The 24,498-nt window shown below is 17.8% G+C and overlaps 1 protein-coding gene across 4 annotated transcripts; it reads left to right on the forward strand.

The window, feature by feature from the left end:
* The first annotated feature begins 471 nt into the window (after window positions 1-471).
* On the forward strand, window positions 472-24,351 carry LOC100868819 (potassium channel subfamily K member 4). 4 transcript variants are annotated; one of them, XM_086908411.1, is made up of 7 exons: window positions 472-814; window positions 9,939-10,273; window positions 10,678-11,064; window positions 12,501-12,740; window positions 12,957-13,289; window positions 13,930-14,157; window positions 23,972-24,351. In XM_086908411.1, exons 3-7 carry the CDS (start codon window positions 10,752-10,754, stop codon window positions 24,226-24,228), a joined length of 1,371 nt encoding a protein of 456 aa, XP_086764537.1. In that variant the 5' UTR covers window positions 472-814; window positions 9,939-10,273; window positions 10,678-10,751; the 3' UTR covers window positions 24,229-24,351. The 4 variants fall into 4 exon arrangements, with proteins under 4 accessions (XP_086764537.1, XP_086764538.1, XP_003697145.2 ...); XM_086908412.1 differs by having other exon boundaries at window positions 13,930-14,153; XM_003697097.4 differs by lacking the exons at window positions 472-814; window positions 9,939-10,273 and having other exon boundaries at window positions 10,565-11,064.
* The last annotated feature ends 147 nt before the right edge of the window (window positions 24,352-24,498 follow it).

The following is a 24,498-nucleotide window of genomic DNA, read 5'->3' on the forward strand; positions in this document are numbered from 1 at the left end:
GTTTTAAATATTATATACACACAATTATTAAAATATATATATTATAAAAATTTTAAATTTATATTTGATATATAAAATATAAGAAATTTTAATGAAAAAAAATATTATTATTTCTTTATAAAAAGATTGAAAATCTGTTTAATTATTAATAATTAATTGTTTAAATATAATTTATTATAATTTATGCATTTAAAATATATATTGTAATAATAATTTAAAAAAAAATATTATATTAAAAATTAAAAATTTCTAATGTAATTTTAGTAATATTCTATTATAAATATTAATATTTTTAATTTCGTAAAATATTACTATTTCGATAAAATAATATAATTATAGTTCTAAATTTAACATATATACTATAATTTAAGCGATTATGATATAAGCGAAGTAAGTGATGAATTCAGTTTGCAATGAAATAAGCCTAATATTTTCATGATTGATCCCAAGGTTGTGTTCCAATTTTAGTCTATCTATAGAGAATCTTTTACTCTAATACACCTTTCATTGTAGCATGCAATCCGCCAAATCTATTAAAATGCAATTCTATAGGAGCCAGTACTTCCTAAATTGTTTGAAGAGATACATACAAATGTTTTATCCTGTTTCTAAATGTTTTTTCAAACGCAATTTCAAAGTTTAACTTTATATTACTTTTCATTGATATTCATTTGTGATGTGTCAACTGTGTTTATTATGTGTGAAATAAAAGTATATGTCAGACTATGCGTTAATTTTCGTTTAATGAAATTATTTCGTTAAATTTCATATAATATATATATAATTATGGTGTATTTAAAGAAGATAATGAATGGTAAATATATAAACTTTACTGTTGTCCCTTAAACATAATTTTATCTTTTTCAATTATCATACAAGTCTTATTTTTATACTTTTCTTAAAAATTTAAGATTAAACATTATGCAATGCTCTATTTAAAAGGATTCCTTTAATTTTTAAATATTTCCGATAACTTGAGAAAGATTATTTTTCATAAAAGTTAATCAGTTTTTTACCGACTAATTACAATATTAAAATTTTCCAAAAAAAATTTTTTCAATAAAAAATAAAGATTTAGAAAAAGCAACGAAAAAAAATTTGATTGAAAAAACAAAACACTTGGTTTTTTAAATGGCATTGTTTGCTTTAAATTTTATAATATTAAAATTCATGTAAAAATTTAATGATTAAAATTTAATAATTTATCTACTGTAATCTTGAAATCAAGAATATGAAATGAATAAACGAGAATATTTCTATAAAAAATTGTTATATAAATTACATTTTACATATTAAAAATTTTTCAGCAAAAAAATTGTGAACCAACTTAGCTAAAAAATTAGTATTTTAGTGTCTATATATAAATATTCTCCATATTTTGAATTTAAGAATTAATAAATCTACATTAAAAAAGTCGAAAATTTACAGTTTTTGTTTTTGTATTTCATAATTTATCATTTGAGCAAATTGTAATACAAACATAGATTATAAAAAATATATTTCAATAACGAAAAAATATGTGTTACTTAAATAATATAACGAATAAATATAAAAGATATGCACATATAATTTTTATATGCTTTAAAATATCAGAGACAATTTTTTAGGAAAATATTTCTGCTTATTAATTTCATATTTTTAATTTCATAGTTATTTTAAGCTTATATAAAAGACCGCAGAACTTATATTAAAATAAGCTACAACATTATTTATATAATTATTTACATAAAGTCTAAAATAGCAGCTTTTATTTTTTTTTTAAATTTTAATATCACAATTTAATATAATAGCCATTAATAGCCAATAAAAAACTGACTAACTTTTATTTAAAATGATCTTTTTTTTTAGATTATTGAATGTGAAAAAAAATCGTGACGATTTTTATGTGGGATCTTCTGTATACATATATCTACACATATATGCATCGTATATTCCATATTTAGAACAATGTTTATAGATAAATATTATTTATTTGAAATTTGCAAATATTGAATGTATTAACAGTTTACGTTTGATCTATTCAAGCTTCTTAAATAATATATAAGTAATTCTTTGATTATATAATTAATGATAAAATAGAAAATTGTGAAAATTAAATTTAAATTGTTGCTTTAAAATTTAAATGATATATACGTACGTGATTTCTTAATACATATATAAATATATGGTTTTATATCTCGAGAAAAAATATTTAAAAAATTTAAAAAATTTGAAATTAATTTATAACATAAATATTTATAACTTACATCATTTAATTTAAATTAATTTAATAATCATTTTATATCTATTATTTTATAAAAATAAAAAAATTAAACAAAATAAATTAAACAAATTTAAAATAATAATATTGATTTAAAATAACTGGATTAGTTATTCTTATTATTTTCTAATTTATTTGAAACAATCATTTAATATTATTTATTCAAAATATAATTTTAATTTTTAGAAATATATATGATACAACAAGCAATTTATAATAAATAATTAACATATGAATATTTATATAAGTAATAAAAATATTATAATTATAATATTTAAATTATTAATTATAATATATAATATATAATTCATAAATTTAAATTTTTACTTGATAAATTTACTTGATAAATTACATTTTTGTTAATTTTAATTTCTTAAACTTTAACACTCAATCAGCAAATAGTGATCAGAATGTTTTATAAGTTTAGAGAAATATATTATATAACGTATTATAAGATTTTGAATTAATTTTTATAAATATTTGTAAATTTATTATAAATTTATCAGTTTATAGGCCATGAACACAAATTCATTTAAAATAAAACCATTTAAATATATTTTTTTAATTTTGATAGTATGAAAAATATTTTACATTTTCTGTAAAAAATATTTCTTTATAAAAAAATTTTTTCAGAACTTTCAAAATTATTATTTTTTTTTATTATGTAGTATAATTTTTAGAAAGTATAAGTAAATTTTTTTTCTATTGTATTGCATGATGTTAAAATATGTTTAACATATATAATTTTAAATTATCTTTGATTTTATAATAAAAATTAAAATTAAACATGAAATTCAATTTCTTGAAACCATAGAGTTTAACAGTAATGACAATATGCGTCACGACAAATAAGAATCTATGAATGTTATTACACTACAGATAAATATATAAAATAAGATACATAAAATCCAAATATTTAATGATGTTAGAAAAAATATATTAGATGAAACTTGCATGATATCGAGAGATATCATAATTTAGTATAAATAATTTTTTAATAAGTTGTATTTTTTATAGAGATCACATATGATATCCAACTTATTTTTTTAAATGGAATATCATTTTTTATTCAAAGATAAAAAGTCTCAAAAAATCATGGATTGTACTCAATTATTCTTTTGAAAAAAAAATATTAAAATTCCATTAATTTTTGAATTCATTTTATTTATAATTTGCTTATATTTTTCGATCAGTTGCAAGGAAAATATTATTACACGAGCATTTATTATGCCATGTAAATCTTGAAATCTTATATGTATACATATAAGATATTCCATTATATTAGATTCCATGTTCTTTTTTTTTTCTTTTTTTTCTATATCTTCATTCTGTATTTAAATAACATTGAACTTGCATTTCTAAAGGTTTCTATACATGTATAAAATATATATCAACTCAATTAATAGATTTAAATTAATGACTGATATAAAACTAAAAATAATAAAGTGATGATTCAAATTTGTGCAAAACATTAATTTAAACTCATGGTTTGAATTGATGCATACATGTGTTTCAATATATATAAAGAAACTTTTAAAAATACGAATTCGATATTGTTTAAATAGCGAGAAAGAAAAAAAAAGGAAAGAAATATATTGTAAGAAGTTTTGTTAAAAATATAAGTCGAGATTGAACACAAAAATGAATTTTTTGGAGATGTTTTACTACGATCAATATTTTCAAATGTGTTTAATTCTTCTTTTTCTTAATGTATTTTTATTGTTTGTGAAAGAAAAGAAAGTACCGCCATGATTTGTTTATACTATCATTTAGAATTTTTGATTTTTCTCAATATTTCCATATCATTCGATACTTTACAATTTGAGATATATATATATATATATATATATGTACATATAATAGTAAATCTAGCATATCTATGTGCTACAATAAATTTATTTAAAGTTATTTTTCGTGCAATTGATTAAAAAATATAAATAAATTATAAATAAAATGAATTCAAAAATTAAATTTAATATTTTTTTCGAGAACATTTTCTTTAAGATTTTTCATCTTTGCGATGAATAAAATACAATATAATAAAAAAAAATTTCAACATCATTTTTGTATGCATTTTTATTTAGATCTTTCAAAAATAAAATTGATAGAATTACATTATGCTTTTTTTATACTTACTTTTTACATACTCTATATATAGATAAAATATTGGAAATTAGCAATAATATTGGGAATACAGAATAAATAATGAATCACACAATATAAGGAATATCTGTTTACATTTAATAATTTATATTATCGCATAGATTACTGACAATAAAAAAAATACGATAGAATTTTATCGCTCTCATAAAATTAATTCACTCAAAAATAGATTATTTTCTCTTCAAAGTCACTTTGAATGATCTTAAACTATAGATCATTGTATAATATATTAAAATTACATATTAAAATGTTATAGATGATACGTAAAAAAATATATCGTTCCATTTAAAAAACGAAATTAATTTTCATATGATCTCCAAAAAATATATCGAAAAACTATTTACATTAAATTACGTATCCCTCGAATTTCATGCAATTTTTATTTGACACTTTTTTCTAATAATCAAAATTATATATTTTTTTATTATCTAAAATATATAATTTATCGATTATTTATATTGATAACAATTTATTAATTTTATTTGATTGTAATTTTTTATAAATTACCATATTAATAATCATTAAAAATGATATTTTTTATATTAAGGCACTATAGAGGTATCTTTTTTTATTAAGTTTTAAAAAAAATATTTTTATTTATAATTGTATAAAAATAAATTTTTTTATACAACTCAATAGTATAGAATTTCATTGAAAATGGAAAGAAGAGACAAATAGATTCACATAATTAAACTTTATATATGTATATAATAAAAGTTCATTTAATTTCATTATTAGCTTTTTTGTCCAATTAATAAAAATTCACATTCATATAAAAAAATTTCATAAAATATTTTCTCTAAAAATGTATAAGTATATAAAATATAAATTTTGCAATCATGATAATTCTAATTAATTTTTTATTTATTTTATATCATAAATATAATATACATTTTTAACTATATTGTACATCGTAAAAATATTTATATAATGTAATAATAAAATTTAGTAATTTAACGGGAGTTAAAAATATCACTGCAAGATTAAACATTATATAAAATTTCATATAAATGAAATTTCACATAAATAGAATACTATATACTTTAAAGTATTTTTCGTAACATTAAAATTAGAAGAGATATTTAAATACTTATTTAAATATACATATTATAAAATAGGCTTATTAAAAATTATTAAAAATAACGATAAAGTTTATTTAATTATTAACATATTTAATTTTTTAGAATAGTATTTAATATTATATTTAATATTTTTCCAATAAAATTTGTATTTTTATTAATGCATTGTATCTTTTAATTGCATAGTTCTTATATTTATTAATTTTCGATTAATTGTATTCAATTCAGAAATTCATTCTCATCTATAAATCATATAAAAATATATAAAAATCGTATCTAAAAAATTTTTCGCTTATTTAACGATACATTTTTTTTTTTTTAATCATATTGAAATAATGACAATATGAATGCAAAATAAAATGATTAATTTGCCAATCATATCGATCGATTTCAATAGTTTTGAAATATGTTATCAAAAATATCATTTTAATTATAAATCCTATATATAAATATTGACTTTCAAAAGTTTAAACTTCAAGATATGAATAAGATAAAAAAATTTAACCTAAAAAAAAAATTTAATTTATTTATCTATTATCTATTAAATCTAATGTATCTATTGAATTATAAAAATAAGATTAGAATTATAAAAATAGTTAGATTCATATATTTCTTTTTTTTTCATCCCATACTTTGTATCTATACATATATAATATTAACAAATAGTAATTGTAATATAGTTTCTTCATTATTATGAAGAATAATTAATAATGTTATTCACGTTACTTTTGTACTTTCACGATTATTTATTATTTTGCTTTATTGAATTGGTTTATTATACAAAAAAAATCAAAGAAAATTTGACAACTATATTAAAAATACAAAGATTTTATAAAATACTTATATGTATAAGTTTCTTTTTTTTCTCTCTCTCTCTATTCTCATCTGGTTGATGATTCAATATTTAATACATGTTGCAACAACAAAAGTTAGTAATTGTTAAAACTACAAGCATGTACGACTTTGAATATTGCACAAATGGGATGCCTAAACTGATATATCTGCTCAAAGGACCACCTACTAGGGAAGGAACTATATAATCATTTATCTTATGAGCTCTGAGTGAACGAATGGTGATATTTTAACTCTTTGCGGCTAACTATGTTTCTAATTGTTCTTTGATAAACTGTATCGTCGCTGAAATCTATCTGTTTGTTTTTTATGACCACTCTAATTCAACTCCTGTCTTTTATGCTTGTTCTAATTCAACTTCCATCTTCTATGCTTGTTCTAATTCAACTACCATCTTCTCTGCCGATTCTACTTCCACTACTAAACCGCGAGTCTCGGTTTTTCCTTCAATGCTTGTATTTCGTGAAAATACACACAGAGAAGGGTTAGAGAGACCAATCATCGCGTCGAAGGGCGGTTTTGAAGGATGGGCCTTCGCGCCGTAATGCGTGGGAATCAGGACCTTTGCTCTCGCTTCCACGGTGGTCCATCACATAGCGTGCAAATACAGCTTGTGAAGTGGTCGTTGCTGTGGTATCTGTTTAAACTAAGATCTGGAAAACGTTATGAAAACCATGCCCACTTATAAATTACTGTTAGACTGCTGGCAGGTATTTGAACTAGTGAAAGTAAAGCAGGACCCGACCATTTCACGAGCCCGGACCTTAACAAATATAATAAATTTGTATTTATTAAAAACAAAAAATATTTATTTTATTTTTTTATCATCGCAGTTATTTAGATTAGTGATTAAAATTTTACGTTGAAAAACGAATTTAAAAAAAATTATTAATTTTTTTGTTTATAACTTTTTTTAATTATATTTTTAATCAATAAATGTTTTACCAAACGATAATCTTTATGAAAAGAAACAATTTTTAAAATTTTAAGTCTTAAAACTTTTTCTGTATTTCTTATTCTATAGTTTGCAAGTTATATAACCTAAAGTTAAAAAATAATCGAATTTTTAAGTATTGAATTCACTTCCTTAAAAAGATTTCGGATAGCAAAAAAAATTATATAATACATACATAAGCACTATATATCACCAAAGTTTCATAATTTTTGGTTAACGATCTTTTTTTGTTACTACAAAAAATCTGATAGTTTGAAAACTATTAGTATTAATAATGGTTTTTCAATCAAAAGAATTATTAATTGTTCGTCATTAATTTGTTGATATATTGTTAAACCTTTATTATCTATTCACATGTAAAAATTTTAAATTTAATATTTAATATTTATAATGTAAAGTTAATATTTACTGAAATATTTTGATAATAATTGATAATAATTTCTTCGTAGTCTAATTAACATTTATGTTTGAACTAATCAATTGATTGATAAAACAAAATATACAATGTACAAAAAATTTAATCTCTTTGTTCTGCATATTGATAAATATTAATATCGGTAGTACAAGAAAAAATTTTTTTAACATCGGATGGTATCTAATGCTGATAATGCATTAATTATAATAATATAATTTTAATAATTGAAATATTATCAAGTTCTTATCTCTCTGTGTATAAGTTATACAAATATTATGTTCAGACCATCATTATATTTTTAAAATTTACGAAATATATCGAAATTTTTCGATATTTTTAATATTTATTTCAACAAAATATTTAGAATGAAAATATTTTCAGCATTTTCCTAAAAAAATATATATAGATATATAAATAACTATATTAAATATATAGTCATTTAATCCTGTTATGAACATTTAATAAAATTGTGTCCATTATTGGATACTAACAAGAAGCAAATAGAAATGACAAGAAGATCCGAAAAAATAAAATTCTCATTTTAAATTTTAACATATATTAATAATTGAAGATAAAAAAAATAAAAAAAATTAAAAAACAAAAGAAAAATTTAGGAAATAAGTTCAAGAAAACTATTAAGCTAATTATATTAAAACCGAAAAAAAAAAAAAATAAAAAACTATCTGCATGATTTGATTTTAAAAAATATAGAGAATTGAATATCAAGTATATTATGTTTCGACAATTTTATTTTATAATCATTATAAATTATATTAAAATTATTCCGACTTATATTAAAAATTTTGACTATATATAATATATCTATAGTATTAAGTGGCATTTTTTAAGTTTTTAGAATTTTATAAAATTTGCGTTAATTTAAGATAATTATTATAACAATTTATTTTATTTTCTTGATTTATTTATTTTATATATGTTTAATATTATAATTTTATATTATTAATATTATAAAGTTAACTTGTAAAGCAAGATAAAAAGAAAAAAATATTATATTTTTCTATTTATTTGAGAATAAAACTTAAGTGTTTGTCTTTACGGGGAACTTTCTATACATATATATACTTTCTATATATATATATATACTATATTTTACTATTCAAAAACTATTGAAATCAGTCCATTTATTTATTTTTTTTCCTTTTATTTTTACAAAAAAAAAATGGAATCTTTTCTTTTTTAAAATAATAATGAATTAATTGTTATTTTTAACTTTCAAAAATTTAATTTTAAATTCATTCAATTAGAGTCAATGAGTCAGTTATTATTAGAATTTTTGAATAAAAAATTATCTAAATTCTTTTCTTTTGAATATTTTATTAAAATAATTATAATGTTAATGAAAAATATTTGAAAAGTTGATTTTAGAAACAAAATAAAAAAAATTGATACATAAAAATATTAAGACTTATTAATTTTAATTTTAATTATTTATAACTTAAAGATAAGTAAGAATAAAACTATTGAAAGTTACTTTCAAAAATATTTTTTTATAAATGGATATTGTGTTGACTACGATTGTTCGAATAACGTATCTATTAGTAAAAAATAACTTTTAACAAAAAGTTTTGATAACTTTATTCTTAAATGTATCTTAAATATATCTATCTAATAAATCTATCTAATAAATCTCAATTGATATTTTTGTATATCAATTTTTATTAAGTCTTTAGAATTGATTCATCAAAAATATTCCATAAGTATATTATCTTTTATATCAAATAATTTTTTAATAAAATATCGTTTAAAAAAGATAAAAATCAAAACTTATTTTTTAAATAATCTCACACATTATAATGATATGAAATAAAACAAAATATATTAAAAAATAATTAAATTATGTTCAAAAGTAATTATATTAAAAAATGTTCAAAATTTAATTATTATTACCATTATTTAAAAAAACTTTTATAAAAAAAATTCTCAGATAATATTATTCTCTGTAAAATACAAAAAATTGTTCTCTACAAATAATTTTACTACAATTCTCTTTCTCTTTTAAAATTAGAATATTTGGACTTGATGTATTTTTTTGTAAAATAGTTAAATTACAAAAATTTTTATAAAATATTCATTAAACGTGTTAAATGAGCATATAATTAATTTTATTTTAAATAGAATCAAGATAATTATTTATTTGTTATTTATATTATCTAAAGATATAAAGATAATATAAATTTGTTTTAATTATTTCAGATTTTTCTGCAATTGCAAATCCTAAATATATAAGAAGATTTTCTAACATTATATAAATATTAATTTTTTATAAATTACAATAACATTATGCGAAATAAAGAAAAAAAATGATTAGGTGGTCAATCATTTCAAGTATTTAATATCAATTATATAAATCGATGATATGAAAAAAATGTAACGATATTATCTTCTAAATAACATTTTAAATACAAAGATAATATGATTATGATAAAACGGAATGAAATTTAATATAAAATCAAAATGGATCTTCAAAACTAGTTTTAATGTAAACATAATTATTTAGATATAACAAGAGATTAAGATATAATGAAGAGGTATAAAAGAAACTTGAAAATATTAAAAATCTACTTATCTATATTATCGTTAAATTATAATGAAATTTAACATTAAATTTTATCTATTTTTCTCAAATATTTTCTACAAATTTTATCTCTAACTCAAAATTGATTTTTCGTTTTAATGAATATCATTTTTAATAAAAACACATTTTTAATTATATAATAAATTTAATACAGATTTTATTTTTGACTCAAAATTTTTGATCTTTCATTTTTAATTAATATCTTCGAAAATCAACTATTTTTCTGCAAATCACTATTTTTCAGGAAATACAAAATCAATAAATAGTTATAAAATAAAAATTATTAAATTTATGAGTGATTAAATAATATTTGAAATGAAGTTATATCTTTATGTTCTCTTACTTTTCTAATAAAAGCAATGAAAGGATCATTTTATGAAAAAGATCACTATTTGTGATCATACAAATCGGAGAGACCTTGAACTTTGGCAATGGATATACCCCTTTTCCCAACACCACCAACTCTTGGGTGTGTTGCAACGCCTGTTAGTGATGTGATAGACATTGCAAAGTTGACACCTATTTCATTATCCACTGTTGCATGTGCTCGTAAACATGTCAGGACAAAAATGCATAAAACTATTGGAATCCACAAAATACGATATTTTATCAATAGGACCAATAGGAACTTAGTATACCCGAAAGATAAACTCAAACATCGTGTTACTGAATTTCATATAACGATGACAGAACCGCAGAAGAATAATGAAAATGAAGACGATGATGACGTAGTTTATGCGATTGGTATGGCCAATTTCTATTAATTTTTCTATTATTATATTGATAAAATATTAAAGTATTTATATTTATATATCCTTAATTGTATTATACATAATGAATTGAAAGATTTTGTTCTAGAATTTAAATGCTAAATTTATTTTAATGTTATTTAATTTTACAAATAAATTCTTTTTAATTTTAAATATGAAAATGTGTATTTTAAATGTGTATCTTATTATTAAATAGATATTATCTTAATTGTTCATTCCTCATTTTGATAAATCTAAATCTAATTAATTTTATATCTTATCGCAAAAAAATTTACTTGTTCTTTTAAATTGTGTAATATTTAAATACTACATATATTACTCTTTATATCTTATTTATTGAAAATTAAATTGAAATAATAAAAAATATTTGATGATTATTAATCACATCTATTTTTTAATTTTTATTAAATCTATCTAATTTTCAATATATATATTTGAATTACTATATATATAACTGAAATTTGTAAACAGAATTACAGATATAATAAACATATAAATCAATTTTACTGAATATATAAAAACAATGTTATTATATATTGAACAATAATAAAAATAATAAAATTAAAGAAAAATACAGTGATGACTCAATTAAATATAAGATATCTTATATGCTTCAAGCGTATTAGAATTCTTAAATTTTTTTATAATTTATTTATTCTCAAAGTTGTTTATGTAAATTTAATATTAATTTAATAATAATATAATATATAGTATATAGTATATAGTATATAGTATATAGACTTATAAAAAATACACGCTTTATAATCACATTATTGGTTGTTGATATATTCTATTCTTGGTTTCATTAATAATAACGTGTTAAGAAGACTGAATCAATACTATAAGGAAAAGCTGAATCTAGGACAACTATACTATAGAGTTTAAAATTGAAAATTAAATCAAAGCGAATTTTCTCAATTACTAAGTAAATTTTAAATCATGTAGTTTATATATTTTTATTTATTTTATAAATATTGCTTTATTTATATTATAATGCATGTATTATGTATATTTCTATTAAAATGTATTATTAAGAGATAAGATACAAAAAAAATTAATAAAAAGTTTATATAAATAAAATTAGATATTATGTATATACATAACATACATAATATACATAAATAATATACATAACATAATAATATATTATAAAGATTGGTTAAGCTTATTATTATTAAATAATATTATTCTCTGAATATTTATGTAATATAATCTTAGAATAAAAAGAAAAAGAAATTTTGTATAACGTGTAATTGTATTATAATATATTTCTTTTTATTAATTTTTTTCATTTGTATTTTTCATTTTTTATTATTTGTACGTAGTAATTATAAATCTAGAATGAAATATTCTTAAAGATTGCAATAAATTAAATATTTTTAAAATGTTAATTTAATTTATTATTCTTAGATACACCTACGACGATTTCAGAAGAAATTTCTCCGCGATATAAAACAACGGAAAATTTGGAAAAATTAACAAAGTCAATTGCTATTCAAACAATAGTTGGACTACCATTACGATTAAGAATTTTACCATCTGTTAAAGATATTGTTCAAGAAAAATATGTAAATTCAACAGATGTCGAAGGATTTTCCAAAATATGGAAATATATTAGATTTGTAGGAAGATTATCACTCTCGTTATTTGGTAAAAAATAAGTAACAATTTTTTTCATTTATAATTTATAATTATTATTAAAAATATTAAAAGGAATAATTTAATTATTGCTACTATTAATACAATAAATTTTAATAATTCGATTTTATTATTTTTATTTAAAAGGTTTATTATATGTTTATATAATTATGTATATATATATATATATATATGTATGTATGTATGTATGTGTGTATGTGTGCGCAGGATTAGCATGGCTATTAACAATTTGGGCTATTGTTGGTGCAATAGTTTTTTGTGCTATTGAAGGACCGCGAGAACGTGAACAAGTTATAAAATTAAAAAATATGCAAAAAGACTTAGCAATTGGTTTAGCAACAGAATTGAGACAATTGCGTACAGAAAAAGAAGAAGATCTAGAACCACTTTGGAGCAATAAAGTGAAACAATATGTAACGAAACATGAAGAATTATTATTAATGGCAGTTAATTCTGGATATGGTGAAAATGGAAATAGTGGAGAACTTTGGACATTTCCTGGTTGCATCCTATTTGCTCTTTCGCTTCTCACTACTCTTGGTAATTTAGATTTATTTTTTATTTAATGGTTTATTTAATTACGATAAATATTAAAATATTAATATATCATTTTAATTAAAAGATTTCATTATTACTTTCAAATAATCAAAAATATAACCTTAGCAACTTTTCAATATATTTTCAGTATCATATTTTCATTCAACTCATACTATTTATATATACTTAAATAATGTTAACATAAATATAATAATAAATTATTAAATAAAATATAATAATTTTAATGAATATAAAATTTATGAATATAATCATTTGCCGCTAAAAAAATTTATCTAAAGCAAGAATTATAATTTTAATTGTGTGAATTGTAATATTTATAATACTTTATATTCTATATGCATATAATATTAATATGTAATTATTTTTTTGTTGATGAGGAATTTTTTAAAAAGATAAAATTTCAAAATTTCAGCATTTTTTCATTTTTTGAAAATATTTCCTATTAATAAAAAAAATCATATCATTTATTATTCTTTATATATACACAAACTTTTATTAAAATCAGAATTAAGGAAATTTTTTTGTAATATAATATATAAACGATTTTATGAATCATTGTATTTTTATTTCTATTAATTTTTTATTTACAAGTTAACTTTATTTCAATTTATTTCATTCGTAGGTTTTGGTGCTCCGGTTCCACGAACTACAGCTGGTCGAACAGTAACCGTTATTTTTGCAGCAATTGGTATACCTGCACATTTTCTTTTAATTATGAATCTTGGTCTTTTATTAGCAGTGCGATTACAAAGATATGCCATATCAAGAAAGTTTGTTGACCAAACAGATTTAAACTATTTAACGCCATCAATGCCTAAATGGATTAAAGTAATGCCCTTCGTTTGTGTAGGTAAAATCATATATATAGACATATAATATACATATATATATATATATATAAAATTTAGCTATAATTTTTAAAAATTAATATTATTAATACGATTTATTATGAAACCAATAATGAATTTTTTTTTTACAACTGTTAAGACATTTTCAGATACAGAGTTTATATCATTATTAACTATATAATTTAATTTAGCAAAAAATTTTTATCTAATATAATATATGATTTCACTCACTTATAATCATGTAATAAAAAAAAGTATTTAATGAAAAAAAATTTATTGATACATCAAATATATAACTATAACAAATGATAGTAAAATAATAAAAAATAATAAAAAAATAAAATTTCAGAAATAATTTATTTTCATAACAAAATAAAATTATTTGAGTTTTTTAAATAATTCGGAACTATATATATATTTTATTATATTTTAGAATATATTAATAATGAATTCAAAAATATATAACATATATTTGATATATTATATCTGATTTTGAAAGTCAAATTTTTTTTGCATTATATTTTAGTTATTGCAAGGATAAAAAGTTTTACAGGAATTATGTATTGCAGTTTAATTGTTTTCTTAAAAAAAATTAAATTTTTATTAGTTTTTGAATTCATTTTATATTTATAATTTGCTTATATTCTTTAATCAACTGTAAGAAAAATAGCATTTATTATGGCATGTAAATATCTTAGATCTATATATATCATTATATATATATTTTATATTTTTTTCTTCTTTTTTTTTCTCTATTTAAGCAAGATCGAATTCACATTTCTAAAAGTCTCTATATATATTAAAACATATTGCAATACGTATGTATCAATTCAATTAATGAATTTAAGTTAATGGCTGATAAAAGTTGGAAATAATGATGTTTCAATCTCATGTTATTGATATCATTCCATTAACTTAAATTCATCACTGCATACATATATTTCAACATATACAAAAATTTTTAGAAATACGAATTCAGTGTTATTTAAATTATAAGAAAAAAAAAGAAAAAAAAGAAAGAAAAGAAAATGTTGTAAAATATTTTGTCAAAAATACAAGTAAAAAAAATGATAGAGTGTGAAAATAAAATAGCAAGAAGTTTATGAAATGAATTTATATCACGATTAATATCTTTTCGAATACATCTAATTTTACTTTTTTTTAATAAAGTTTTCGCTCTATTGTTTGTAAAGAGAAAAAAAGAGCCATAACTTGGTACTAATAGTATAGAGCTTTTTGTTTGATATATCGTATTGTTTAGCTTACAATATGGAATATACAATAATTATAAATCTGAAGTATATAATATAGTGATATAATAAATGTTATTTTTCTTATAATTAACTGAAGAATGTAAACAAATTATAAATAAAATGAATTCAAAAAATTAATAAAAAATTAATGAAATTTTATTTATTTATGGAATTATAATTTTAATATTTTTTTTCAAAAAAATAATTGAATTGCGACTAATAATTTCTTTTATACATATGTATTTTTTTTATATATTTTTTATTCTTATATAATAATATGTAACGCGTATTAATAATTAGATTAAAAAAAATATGATATAATTAAAAAAATTAAATAATTGCAATATATATAATAAATTTAACATATTCTTTTGATGAAATTATTTTGCAAAATTTTTTAAATAATAATCAAAAATTGAAATATTCAAGATGAAATCAGTGATAATAGTAATGAAGATAATCATGTCATTTTGAGGAATTCATATAGATTCAATAGAAATAAAACAAAAAAATTGAAGAAATTATTTTAATTTAGTTTTATATTTAATTTTTTAATTTTATTAAAAAAAATATTGACTAATATTGTTCCTTTTTAATTATTTTTATATATTGCATATATAAAATTATAAACAAATTCATTTTATTTGATTTTAAATACTAAATAACATTGAATGAAATATTCTATTATATGTAAAAATTCTTTTATATGAATTTTTGTTTTATATTATTTCGTATAGAAATGATTTAACTCTATTTAATTTTTTGCTCAAATTATATTTAACAATATTTAACAAATTATATTTTACAATTTAAATATAGAATTTAAAATATAAAATCTTATAATAAAATATAATAAGATGAATAATATTAAACTTAAAAAATCACATTTTATTTTAAAATTAATTTAAAAATTTCTTATTATAATATTCTGTTTTTTTGCAAGAAATTTGTATTTGTTGTTAAATTGATTAAATCTAATTTTATATATTGTAATAATTCTCTCTTACAAATTTTTAATATTATTAATTGGCAATTGATTGGTAATTAATAAATTGATGAAAATCCGTTAATTATGCTAATAATGTAATCTTAATATGTATACATATACGTATATATATTAAATGATTAAGTATTACTATTTTTATTCTTAAATTTAATTTTGTAATGTAATGTTTATGTTATTATTGTAATATAATTAATTATCATGTTTTTACAATTCATAAAATATAAAAAAGAATTTATATATGATTCTATTTAAAAAAATTCAATATATATTCATTTCAAAAAATAAACTATTTTCAAAATACAATAGATGTTATTTACTATATTATTATTTATAAATAGAAAATTTGTAAAAAAATATTTCTAACAATAATCGAAAAATCATATATTCGTTGATCAATTTAATGCAGTATTTCAGAACCTATATTCAGAATCACTAGGGAATCGTAAAATGATTTCTAAATAATTATCAAAATTATTTATTTATTATTATATTGAAAATGATAAAATTATAAAAATAACAAAAAATTTTACAATGTATTATGAAATTATAACAATGATTTATCAGATATTTTCAACCATTTGATATAAAAATATCTTATAGAAAAGTTAATTAGTTTTTAATCAATTGTAAATTGAAATATTTAAAATTTCCAAGTTCTTTCTTCGATAAAAGAAAGAACTTAACTAACTAAAATTATTTTGATTTTTTTTTAAATGATATATTTTTAACTGCATTATAACTGTTGTCCAATCTATTATATTATTAACCGTTGAAATAACTTTGAATTAAAAAGTTAAGGAGGTTAACATTAAAATATTATTATTAAAAATTATTTTATTTGGATCAAATTATTTGAAATAAATTATTAATATAAATACACTATATTATTATTTAAATATCTTAATTTCGAATTCCGAATAGTTCAGGAATATTATAACATTATGATGTAAAAGGATATATTCGAAAAATAATAAATAATTAATTACTAAATAATAAATAAAACAATAATTACAAAAATTTGATCATGTGAATGCTTGAAAAATTATTTATTATATATTGTATTTTATTTTCATATCATAGAATCATCGTAAAGTAATCGTAAAATAATAAATATAATAATAATTTTTGTCATAAATGTTAAAAAAAAAAAAATTAAAAAAGAAAATATTTTATGATTAACATGTTAGAATATAATCTAAAAAAGAAAATAATAGTTATATAATCAATTTTATATTTACAATATTCTTTGAAGAATGTTAATGAGCCTATAATTAGCATGATAATAGCATGATTATATTCGTCCACAGAATTAAAAAAAATCTAACAAAAAAAAATTTCTCAATATTTGAACTATTTTTTCGATATTTGTTTTACAATTTTTATAGAGAAAGCTCTATTGTAACAGTAATCCTCAAAAAATTAATATAAATCTTTTTTTGCAAAATTATAATAATTTAAAGATCGGCAATTTTTTATTAAAATTAAAATTAAATGATCTTTTAAACTATATATATTAATTATAATAAAATAAATATAAATAAATAATAAATATTATAATAAATTATAATAATTGTAATTCTCCAAAATCTCTTTCAACAATCTCGAATTTTAAAATAATTTTGAAACTCAATTTGATTAATCGGGTTCCTACATTATCAAATTTATTGTTTGTTTTTAATATCTAATGTTATATATAAAAAATATTTTAAATAAATATTGAATAAAAAGTGCAAACAAGATATTTATTATGTTAGAAATGTTTTTTAAATGGAATTTTTAATGCATTAATCTATATAGTACATTACAAAAAAATAATTAGTTTCATAAGAAACTATGTTTATGAAATAATTTATGTTTACTTATGTTTATATATATAATAACTTATGTTTAACTTATGAAATATATTTTAATTTGTTGAATTTTTTATTTAAATTTAGCCACACTTGTAAAATAAAAAATATGTATTCGAAAACAATATATCAAAAAATTATATTTTATTTAAAAAAATGAAATTGATTTTCACATAACCTCTATAAATTCAAATACATTATTAATGCTAAGTTATATTGTCTTTATTTAATTTTTGTCTGAAACATTCTTTAAGATTATCAAAATTAAATAAAATATTTAAAGTAATTAACTTTTACTATTTTGTATAGAGATATTCTGTATACAAGATTTCATTTGATATATTGATTTTCTCAATATTATTCAATTATTACTAATAAAAAAAATTTTCAAATTGATATTAAGAAATATATGTTTTGATATTATTAATTATTTGATGGTATGATTATATGAAATAATTTTATTTTTTTAAATGGAATTATATATTTTTTGAAAATTTTATAACGAAAATTTCATTTTTTATAGTATTTTACTATTTATGAAAGAAACAAGAACTATTAATGTGCAAATATATAATCTAATCAAATACTTTTATAATCAATATATATCAAAAAATTTCACTGTAGAATTTCATTATAAAAATAAATGTAAATATTTAATTCATTTTTTTAAGTAATCATTTTAATTCATTTACTTAAATTTTATATATATATTATGATATCAATTTTTTTTATATATCTCATTAAAATTTATTCAATGATTAAAATTTCAATAGAAAAAAATATACAATTGTCTCTATCACAAATGGTATCTTGTTTTGTCTCATAATAAATATAATATATATAATATAATCATATGTAATATATTGTGAGTTAAATTATTTATGAATTAAATGATTATAAATATTATAAATATTTTATATATGATATACATGATATTTTGTATATAATATGATATAAAATATTATATTTGATATTTATATAATAGGGCACTAAAATATTCGTAAAATATGTTTAGAGGATTGATTCTAAATTTATATTTTTCGTTTTAAAAACCGAACTACTTTTATCATTGGCTAACTATAACTTTGACTTTGTCGTCACTTCTAATTTCGATAAATAAACTTGAGTTAAGAAATTCCAGAAATTAAATTACGTAACAAAAAGAATACATAAAATAAATAAAATATTTTTTTTTAAATTTTTAAAAAAAATAAATATATATTTCAGATTTTGAATATTTTATAAGAAATTTTTTTTTGAAATTATATAAAGTTTAAGATTCGATTAAGATTTATTGTTAAAAATAATTTTCTTTTACAAAAATATACACTTTATATCGAAGTTTTAAAGAAAATAAAAATTTAAAAATTTTTTATATATTTAAAATTTTGTCATATTTAATTAAATTTAATTTCATTAGAATTTTATTTATAAAGATACCTGAAAAATGATAAAATAAAAAAATAAATAAAATAATAAATATTATATAATAATAATATTTATGACAAATGTATTAAAATGCCAATTTATTATATATCATGACAAAATTCGAATATTTTTTTAATATCTTAGATAATTTATTAAAAAATTTATGTAAAACATATTCTGTAAACAAAAATTATTTTTAGTAAATTTAAGCATTATTTTTATTCTATCAATAATAACATTTAGATATATCTCAAATAAAATATCATCAAAGAGGCAAAATTTTTTAATTCTATGTTTATAATAAACTTAAAATATAATACTATTTATGGCTATTGATGTTGTTTCAATATATTAAAAACAAATCACTATAGATAATATCATTGTTTTTGAAAATTGAAATTTTTTTCAAAATATGGATACATTATATCATACATTTCATCTTCATTCTGTATCATTAAAATATTTGCTTATATATTTTGATAAGAAATAATTTTTTTTTTTACACATAAATCAAAAACTTCTTATAACATTTTTTTAATAAATGTTTCATAATTCATATTATAATTATGTTTCTTTTAGATATTTATTTCATACATAGATCAAATTTTCTTATAATTATATAAGAAATTATTAAAAAATAAGAAAATATAAAAATCAATAAACATGAAAAAAATAATCATAAAAAAAGATATCACTTTTTTCGTATTAAAATGAAAAAAGAGATACAAGAATATATATTTATAATAAATAATAGCTGTTTAGATATAAATAGATTCATAAATTTTAATTTTTTTCTTGCAACAAATTATTATTTATGTTTCATTTATAATAAAAGATAATAAAATTTCGAATAATGAATAATTTATAATAATGAGTTTAAAAATTTTAATATTATTATATAATGTTACAAAATCTCTATGTATTTATTATTTATTAATTAATTATTTAAACATAGTTATTTAGTTATTTAAATATAATTGATATATTAAATTTTTATAATTTATGATTATTTATTTATATTTTATTTATATTTTTTTTATTTTTAATTTATGTATTGTGTTTAAAATAACTCATTATAAATTCTTAAAAATTTTAAATATTTCTTTTACTTCTTAACATATGAAATATTAAGAATAAAATTTGAATTATTTAAAAAAAAATTATCTTAGAACAAATTTTTTAAATAATCTTTTTTCAATTTTTTCAAGAGTATCAATATTTTTCCAGAAAAACATAGAAAATTTTTTTTTTATATTTGCAATATTAAAAAATATTAAGAAGTGCAAAGATGTCTAACAATAAATTATGATTCTAAAATAATATTGAATAATAAATAAATTATCAAACCAATGTTAGAATATAATTACCATATTATTTTTATTATTTAATATAGTTATCATTTATTATTTTTTATTATTATAATATAGCGATTTAAATTATTATATAGCGATAATAATGCAGATTGCTTCATGTAAGACTTCTGTTTAATGCATACTTTGAGTTGCATAAGTTTCATCGTGTGGAAATTAATTATAATTAATACTTTCGCTTATTATTAGCAATGTTTATTATTAAATCTCGTCTATATCTTAAAGTCTGCATATTCTTGTATCGTGTCATTATTGCATATAAACCAAAGATGACACAATGTAATTTGATCTGTATCTGAATCGTCATTACGAAGCGTAAAAAGAGATATTTATTAAAATACGAAAAATAATGTTTATTTATTTATGTTTGTTTATTTATTTTTGTTATAATTTCATAATCGGTATATTTTTATAATTATTTTGTATATTAATATTGAAATATATATTATAAATAGTGTGCACATTATTATATTAATCAATATTCTTGCAAATAATTGATATTAGAAAAATACAAAAGAGAAAAGTTTTACAATTTTCTATGATCAACATGAGTGTACATCGTACAAATATTTTATATTTATAATATTTTTTGAAAAATGAATTCAATTTTTTTAAAAAATATCGTATATTTTTTATGCTATAGAAGAACACTTATCAAAACGAATTTATTCATGTACAATAACCTTCAAAATCATATAAGATCAAAAATGAAAGAAATATTCTGAAATTTTTATATTATTATTAATAAGAATTTTTTTATAAGATTGCAGAAAATGTTCAATATAATATTTATTTAAGAAAAACAAAAAAAATCACTGTTAGTAATTATAGAAAATTAATGTATATAAACAATTTTGAAATCTTTCCAAAAAGCTTAGCAATAGTATTATGTTTTTTGATCAGTAGAAATTCATGCTTTAATCTTATATAAAATATACATATATTATTATAAAATGTTTGGATGACCAAATTTATAATTATAAAAAAAATCTGAATAATACAAGAGAAATCTTGTATTCTTCATTGAATCTTCATTTAAATTAACTCACAAGCGGCTAAATATTATATTTTTTTAATGTGGTAATTTAGAACTTATGTTTAGTTTTTTGGCTAATGAAGCAATCGATGTGAATTAATGCTTGCAAAAGTCTACAAATGAACAATCGAATCCTGCCATATTTTCAAATCAAATTTTGATACACAATAAATAGATATCAATCTTTAGGATTATTCTTTTTCAATATATTTTCATTAGTTAAACTTATTAGATAATCTATATATATGTGTATAAAAAATTTGTCATTTGAACTTTTTTTATTATTAATAATAAGATAAATAAAATAATTTAAGTAATTTTGAAAAAGAAATATTATGATAGAAATTTTTTTTTTAATATAATTCTTTCCAGTCTTTTTAAAATCATTAGTATTTTTTATTAAAAAAATATATGCATATTTATATATTATATTTTTTGTTGTATATTATACATGTTATATATTATATTTTATGTTGATTTTTATAAATAAAAAAATATATTGAATAATGGCAAAATAATAATCTTCAGATGATTTTGAACACTAAAATGACAATGATGAAATTAACACAAGTAATATTTTAAAATAACATCTGTCAGCAATTATATAACGTCCATAAAACAAATATACATGTATATTATGAATTTTGATACTTATTCAAATATTTCAATTGAATAGCAACACAAGCTTTAGTTATACAATTTATCATATCTGAAATAATATAATATTGATATCTATTTTAAAAAAATTTTAAATAGATCCGATAAACATTTAATCTTCTGATTTTATACTGGCAATGAATATTTCAATAATTATTTAAATAATAATATTAGTATATTTGACACAATCTCATAAAGACTAAATCATCTTTTAGTAATTTATTTAAGTTATTTAATAAAAGTATTTTGAATTTTTTTCTATAATGTCTCATTTATTGTTTACAATTTTTGTTTATTTAAAAAAATAATAATTATTAATTTATCTCATTCATTATAACATTATTGCCAACAGATATTTTGAGCATTTATAAATAAAAAAAATTAATTTTGATATCATTCTAATATATTCTAATTCACTATTTTAATCTGAAAATCATAATGTTAATATTTTCATATTTATTTGTCTTATAATTGTATTTTTTCACTCAATTTTTTTAAAAAATGCAAAAAAAAATATTGCTAATAAATGCCTTTTATTAAAAAAAATTGATCTTGCTAAAAATTAAAAAAAAATGAATGGAAAAAAACATTTTTTCCGAAATATTTCTTTTTCCAAAATATTTAAATTTTTTTTCAAATAATTTTCATGTGATTAAAAACAAAATGAGATATTTAGATGCTCTTTAACTAGCTAAGATACTTTATATAATATAATATAATAAATAATTTTCGCATAATATTCTTTCATCTTATACGAATAAAAATTATTACATATATTTAGTAATTAATAATTTTTATTAATTATCAATTTATTACTATTATAATAAATTTTATGTTATAATTTATTACATTTTGATAATTGAATATGAAATTTTCAAAATTATTACTAAAAAATAAAATAAATACAAAAAAATTGAAAGATATTTTTTACTAAATAAATATAATATTTTATCAAGAATTTTAAATTTTTTATTAATTGAAAAATATTTTATTTATCGACATTACAAAACGTCAAATATAATTTCTTAAATAAAAAAAAATATATATAAATTCTATTAAATATCTAATTCAAATATAAATCAATCGAAATTTTTTAAGTAATAAAATTATGTAAAAAGAAACAATCTTTAGTAAAACTATTGAATATATATATTTCTTATTATTATAATTCAATTATAAAGTTAATTTAAAGTAATTGTATTATTTTGAATTACAGCCACTTATTATCTATTGGGAGTTCTGTGTTTCGGAGTCGCTAGATCCAGGCCGATTGCAGCAAGCGTTCTATTTCCTCTAGATTTTACGGCTGCCGGTGGTCTTTCAACAATAGCTGGTTATGTGCGAATATTATATGGTCTTTATTTGGAAGGTGCAGTCACTATTGCTGCTGTTGCAGTTGCAGTCTTGGGTGTATCAACTACTCAAAGTTTAACCAATATTGGACTCAAATACGGTTTATTAATCGAAGCTTAGTTCTTAATAAATACTTTAAATATATAATAAACATAACTATATATGAAAAATAATTTTACTGAACCATTTTAAGGTATTTTATATGAAATGAATATTATGAATAAAAATACTTTATAAACACAATATTATAATTATATTCACTTAGAAATATACAAATAAATAGAATATTAAAATGTCAAAAAAAAAGATAATTAAGAATTCTAGAAATTATAAAATTTTTTAAGATATATATATATATATGTATATATATATAAGTATAATCAATATATA

The sequence above is a fragment of the Apis florea genome, unplaced genomic scaffold (genome assembly GCF_048593485.1).
Source record: "Apis florea isolate Af1SG1 unplaced genomic scaffold, ASM4859348v1 contig_3078_pilon, whole genome shotgun sequence".
Classification (NCBI taxonomy): domain Eukaryota; kingdom Metazoa; phylum Arthropoda; class Insecta; order Hymenoptera; family Apidae; genus Apis; species Apis florea.

What these genes read in the sequence shown, in the direction of transcription:
- LOC100868819 (XM_086908411.1), top strand. Translation starts at nt 10,752, where the DNA reads ATGGATATACCCCTTTTCCCAACACCACCAACTCTTGGGTGTGTTGCA. An exon ending in TTCGCTTCTCACTACTCTTG is followed by an intron (nt 13,290 to 13,929) that starts GTAATTTAGATT and finishes TTTCATTCGTAG; the next exon opens with GTTTTGGTGCTCCGGTTCCA. An exon ending in AATGCCCTTCGTTTGTGTAG is followed by an intron (nt 14,158 to 23,971) that starts GTAAAATCATAT and finishes TTTGAATTACAG; the next exon opens with CCACTTATTATCTATTGGGA.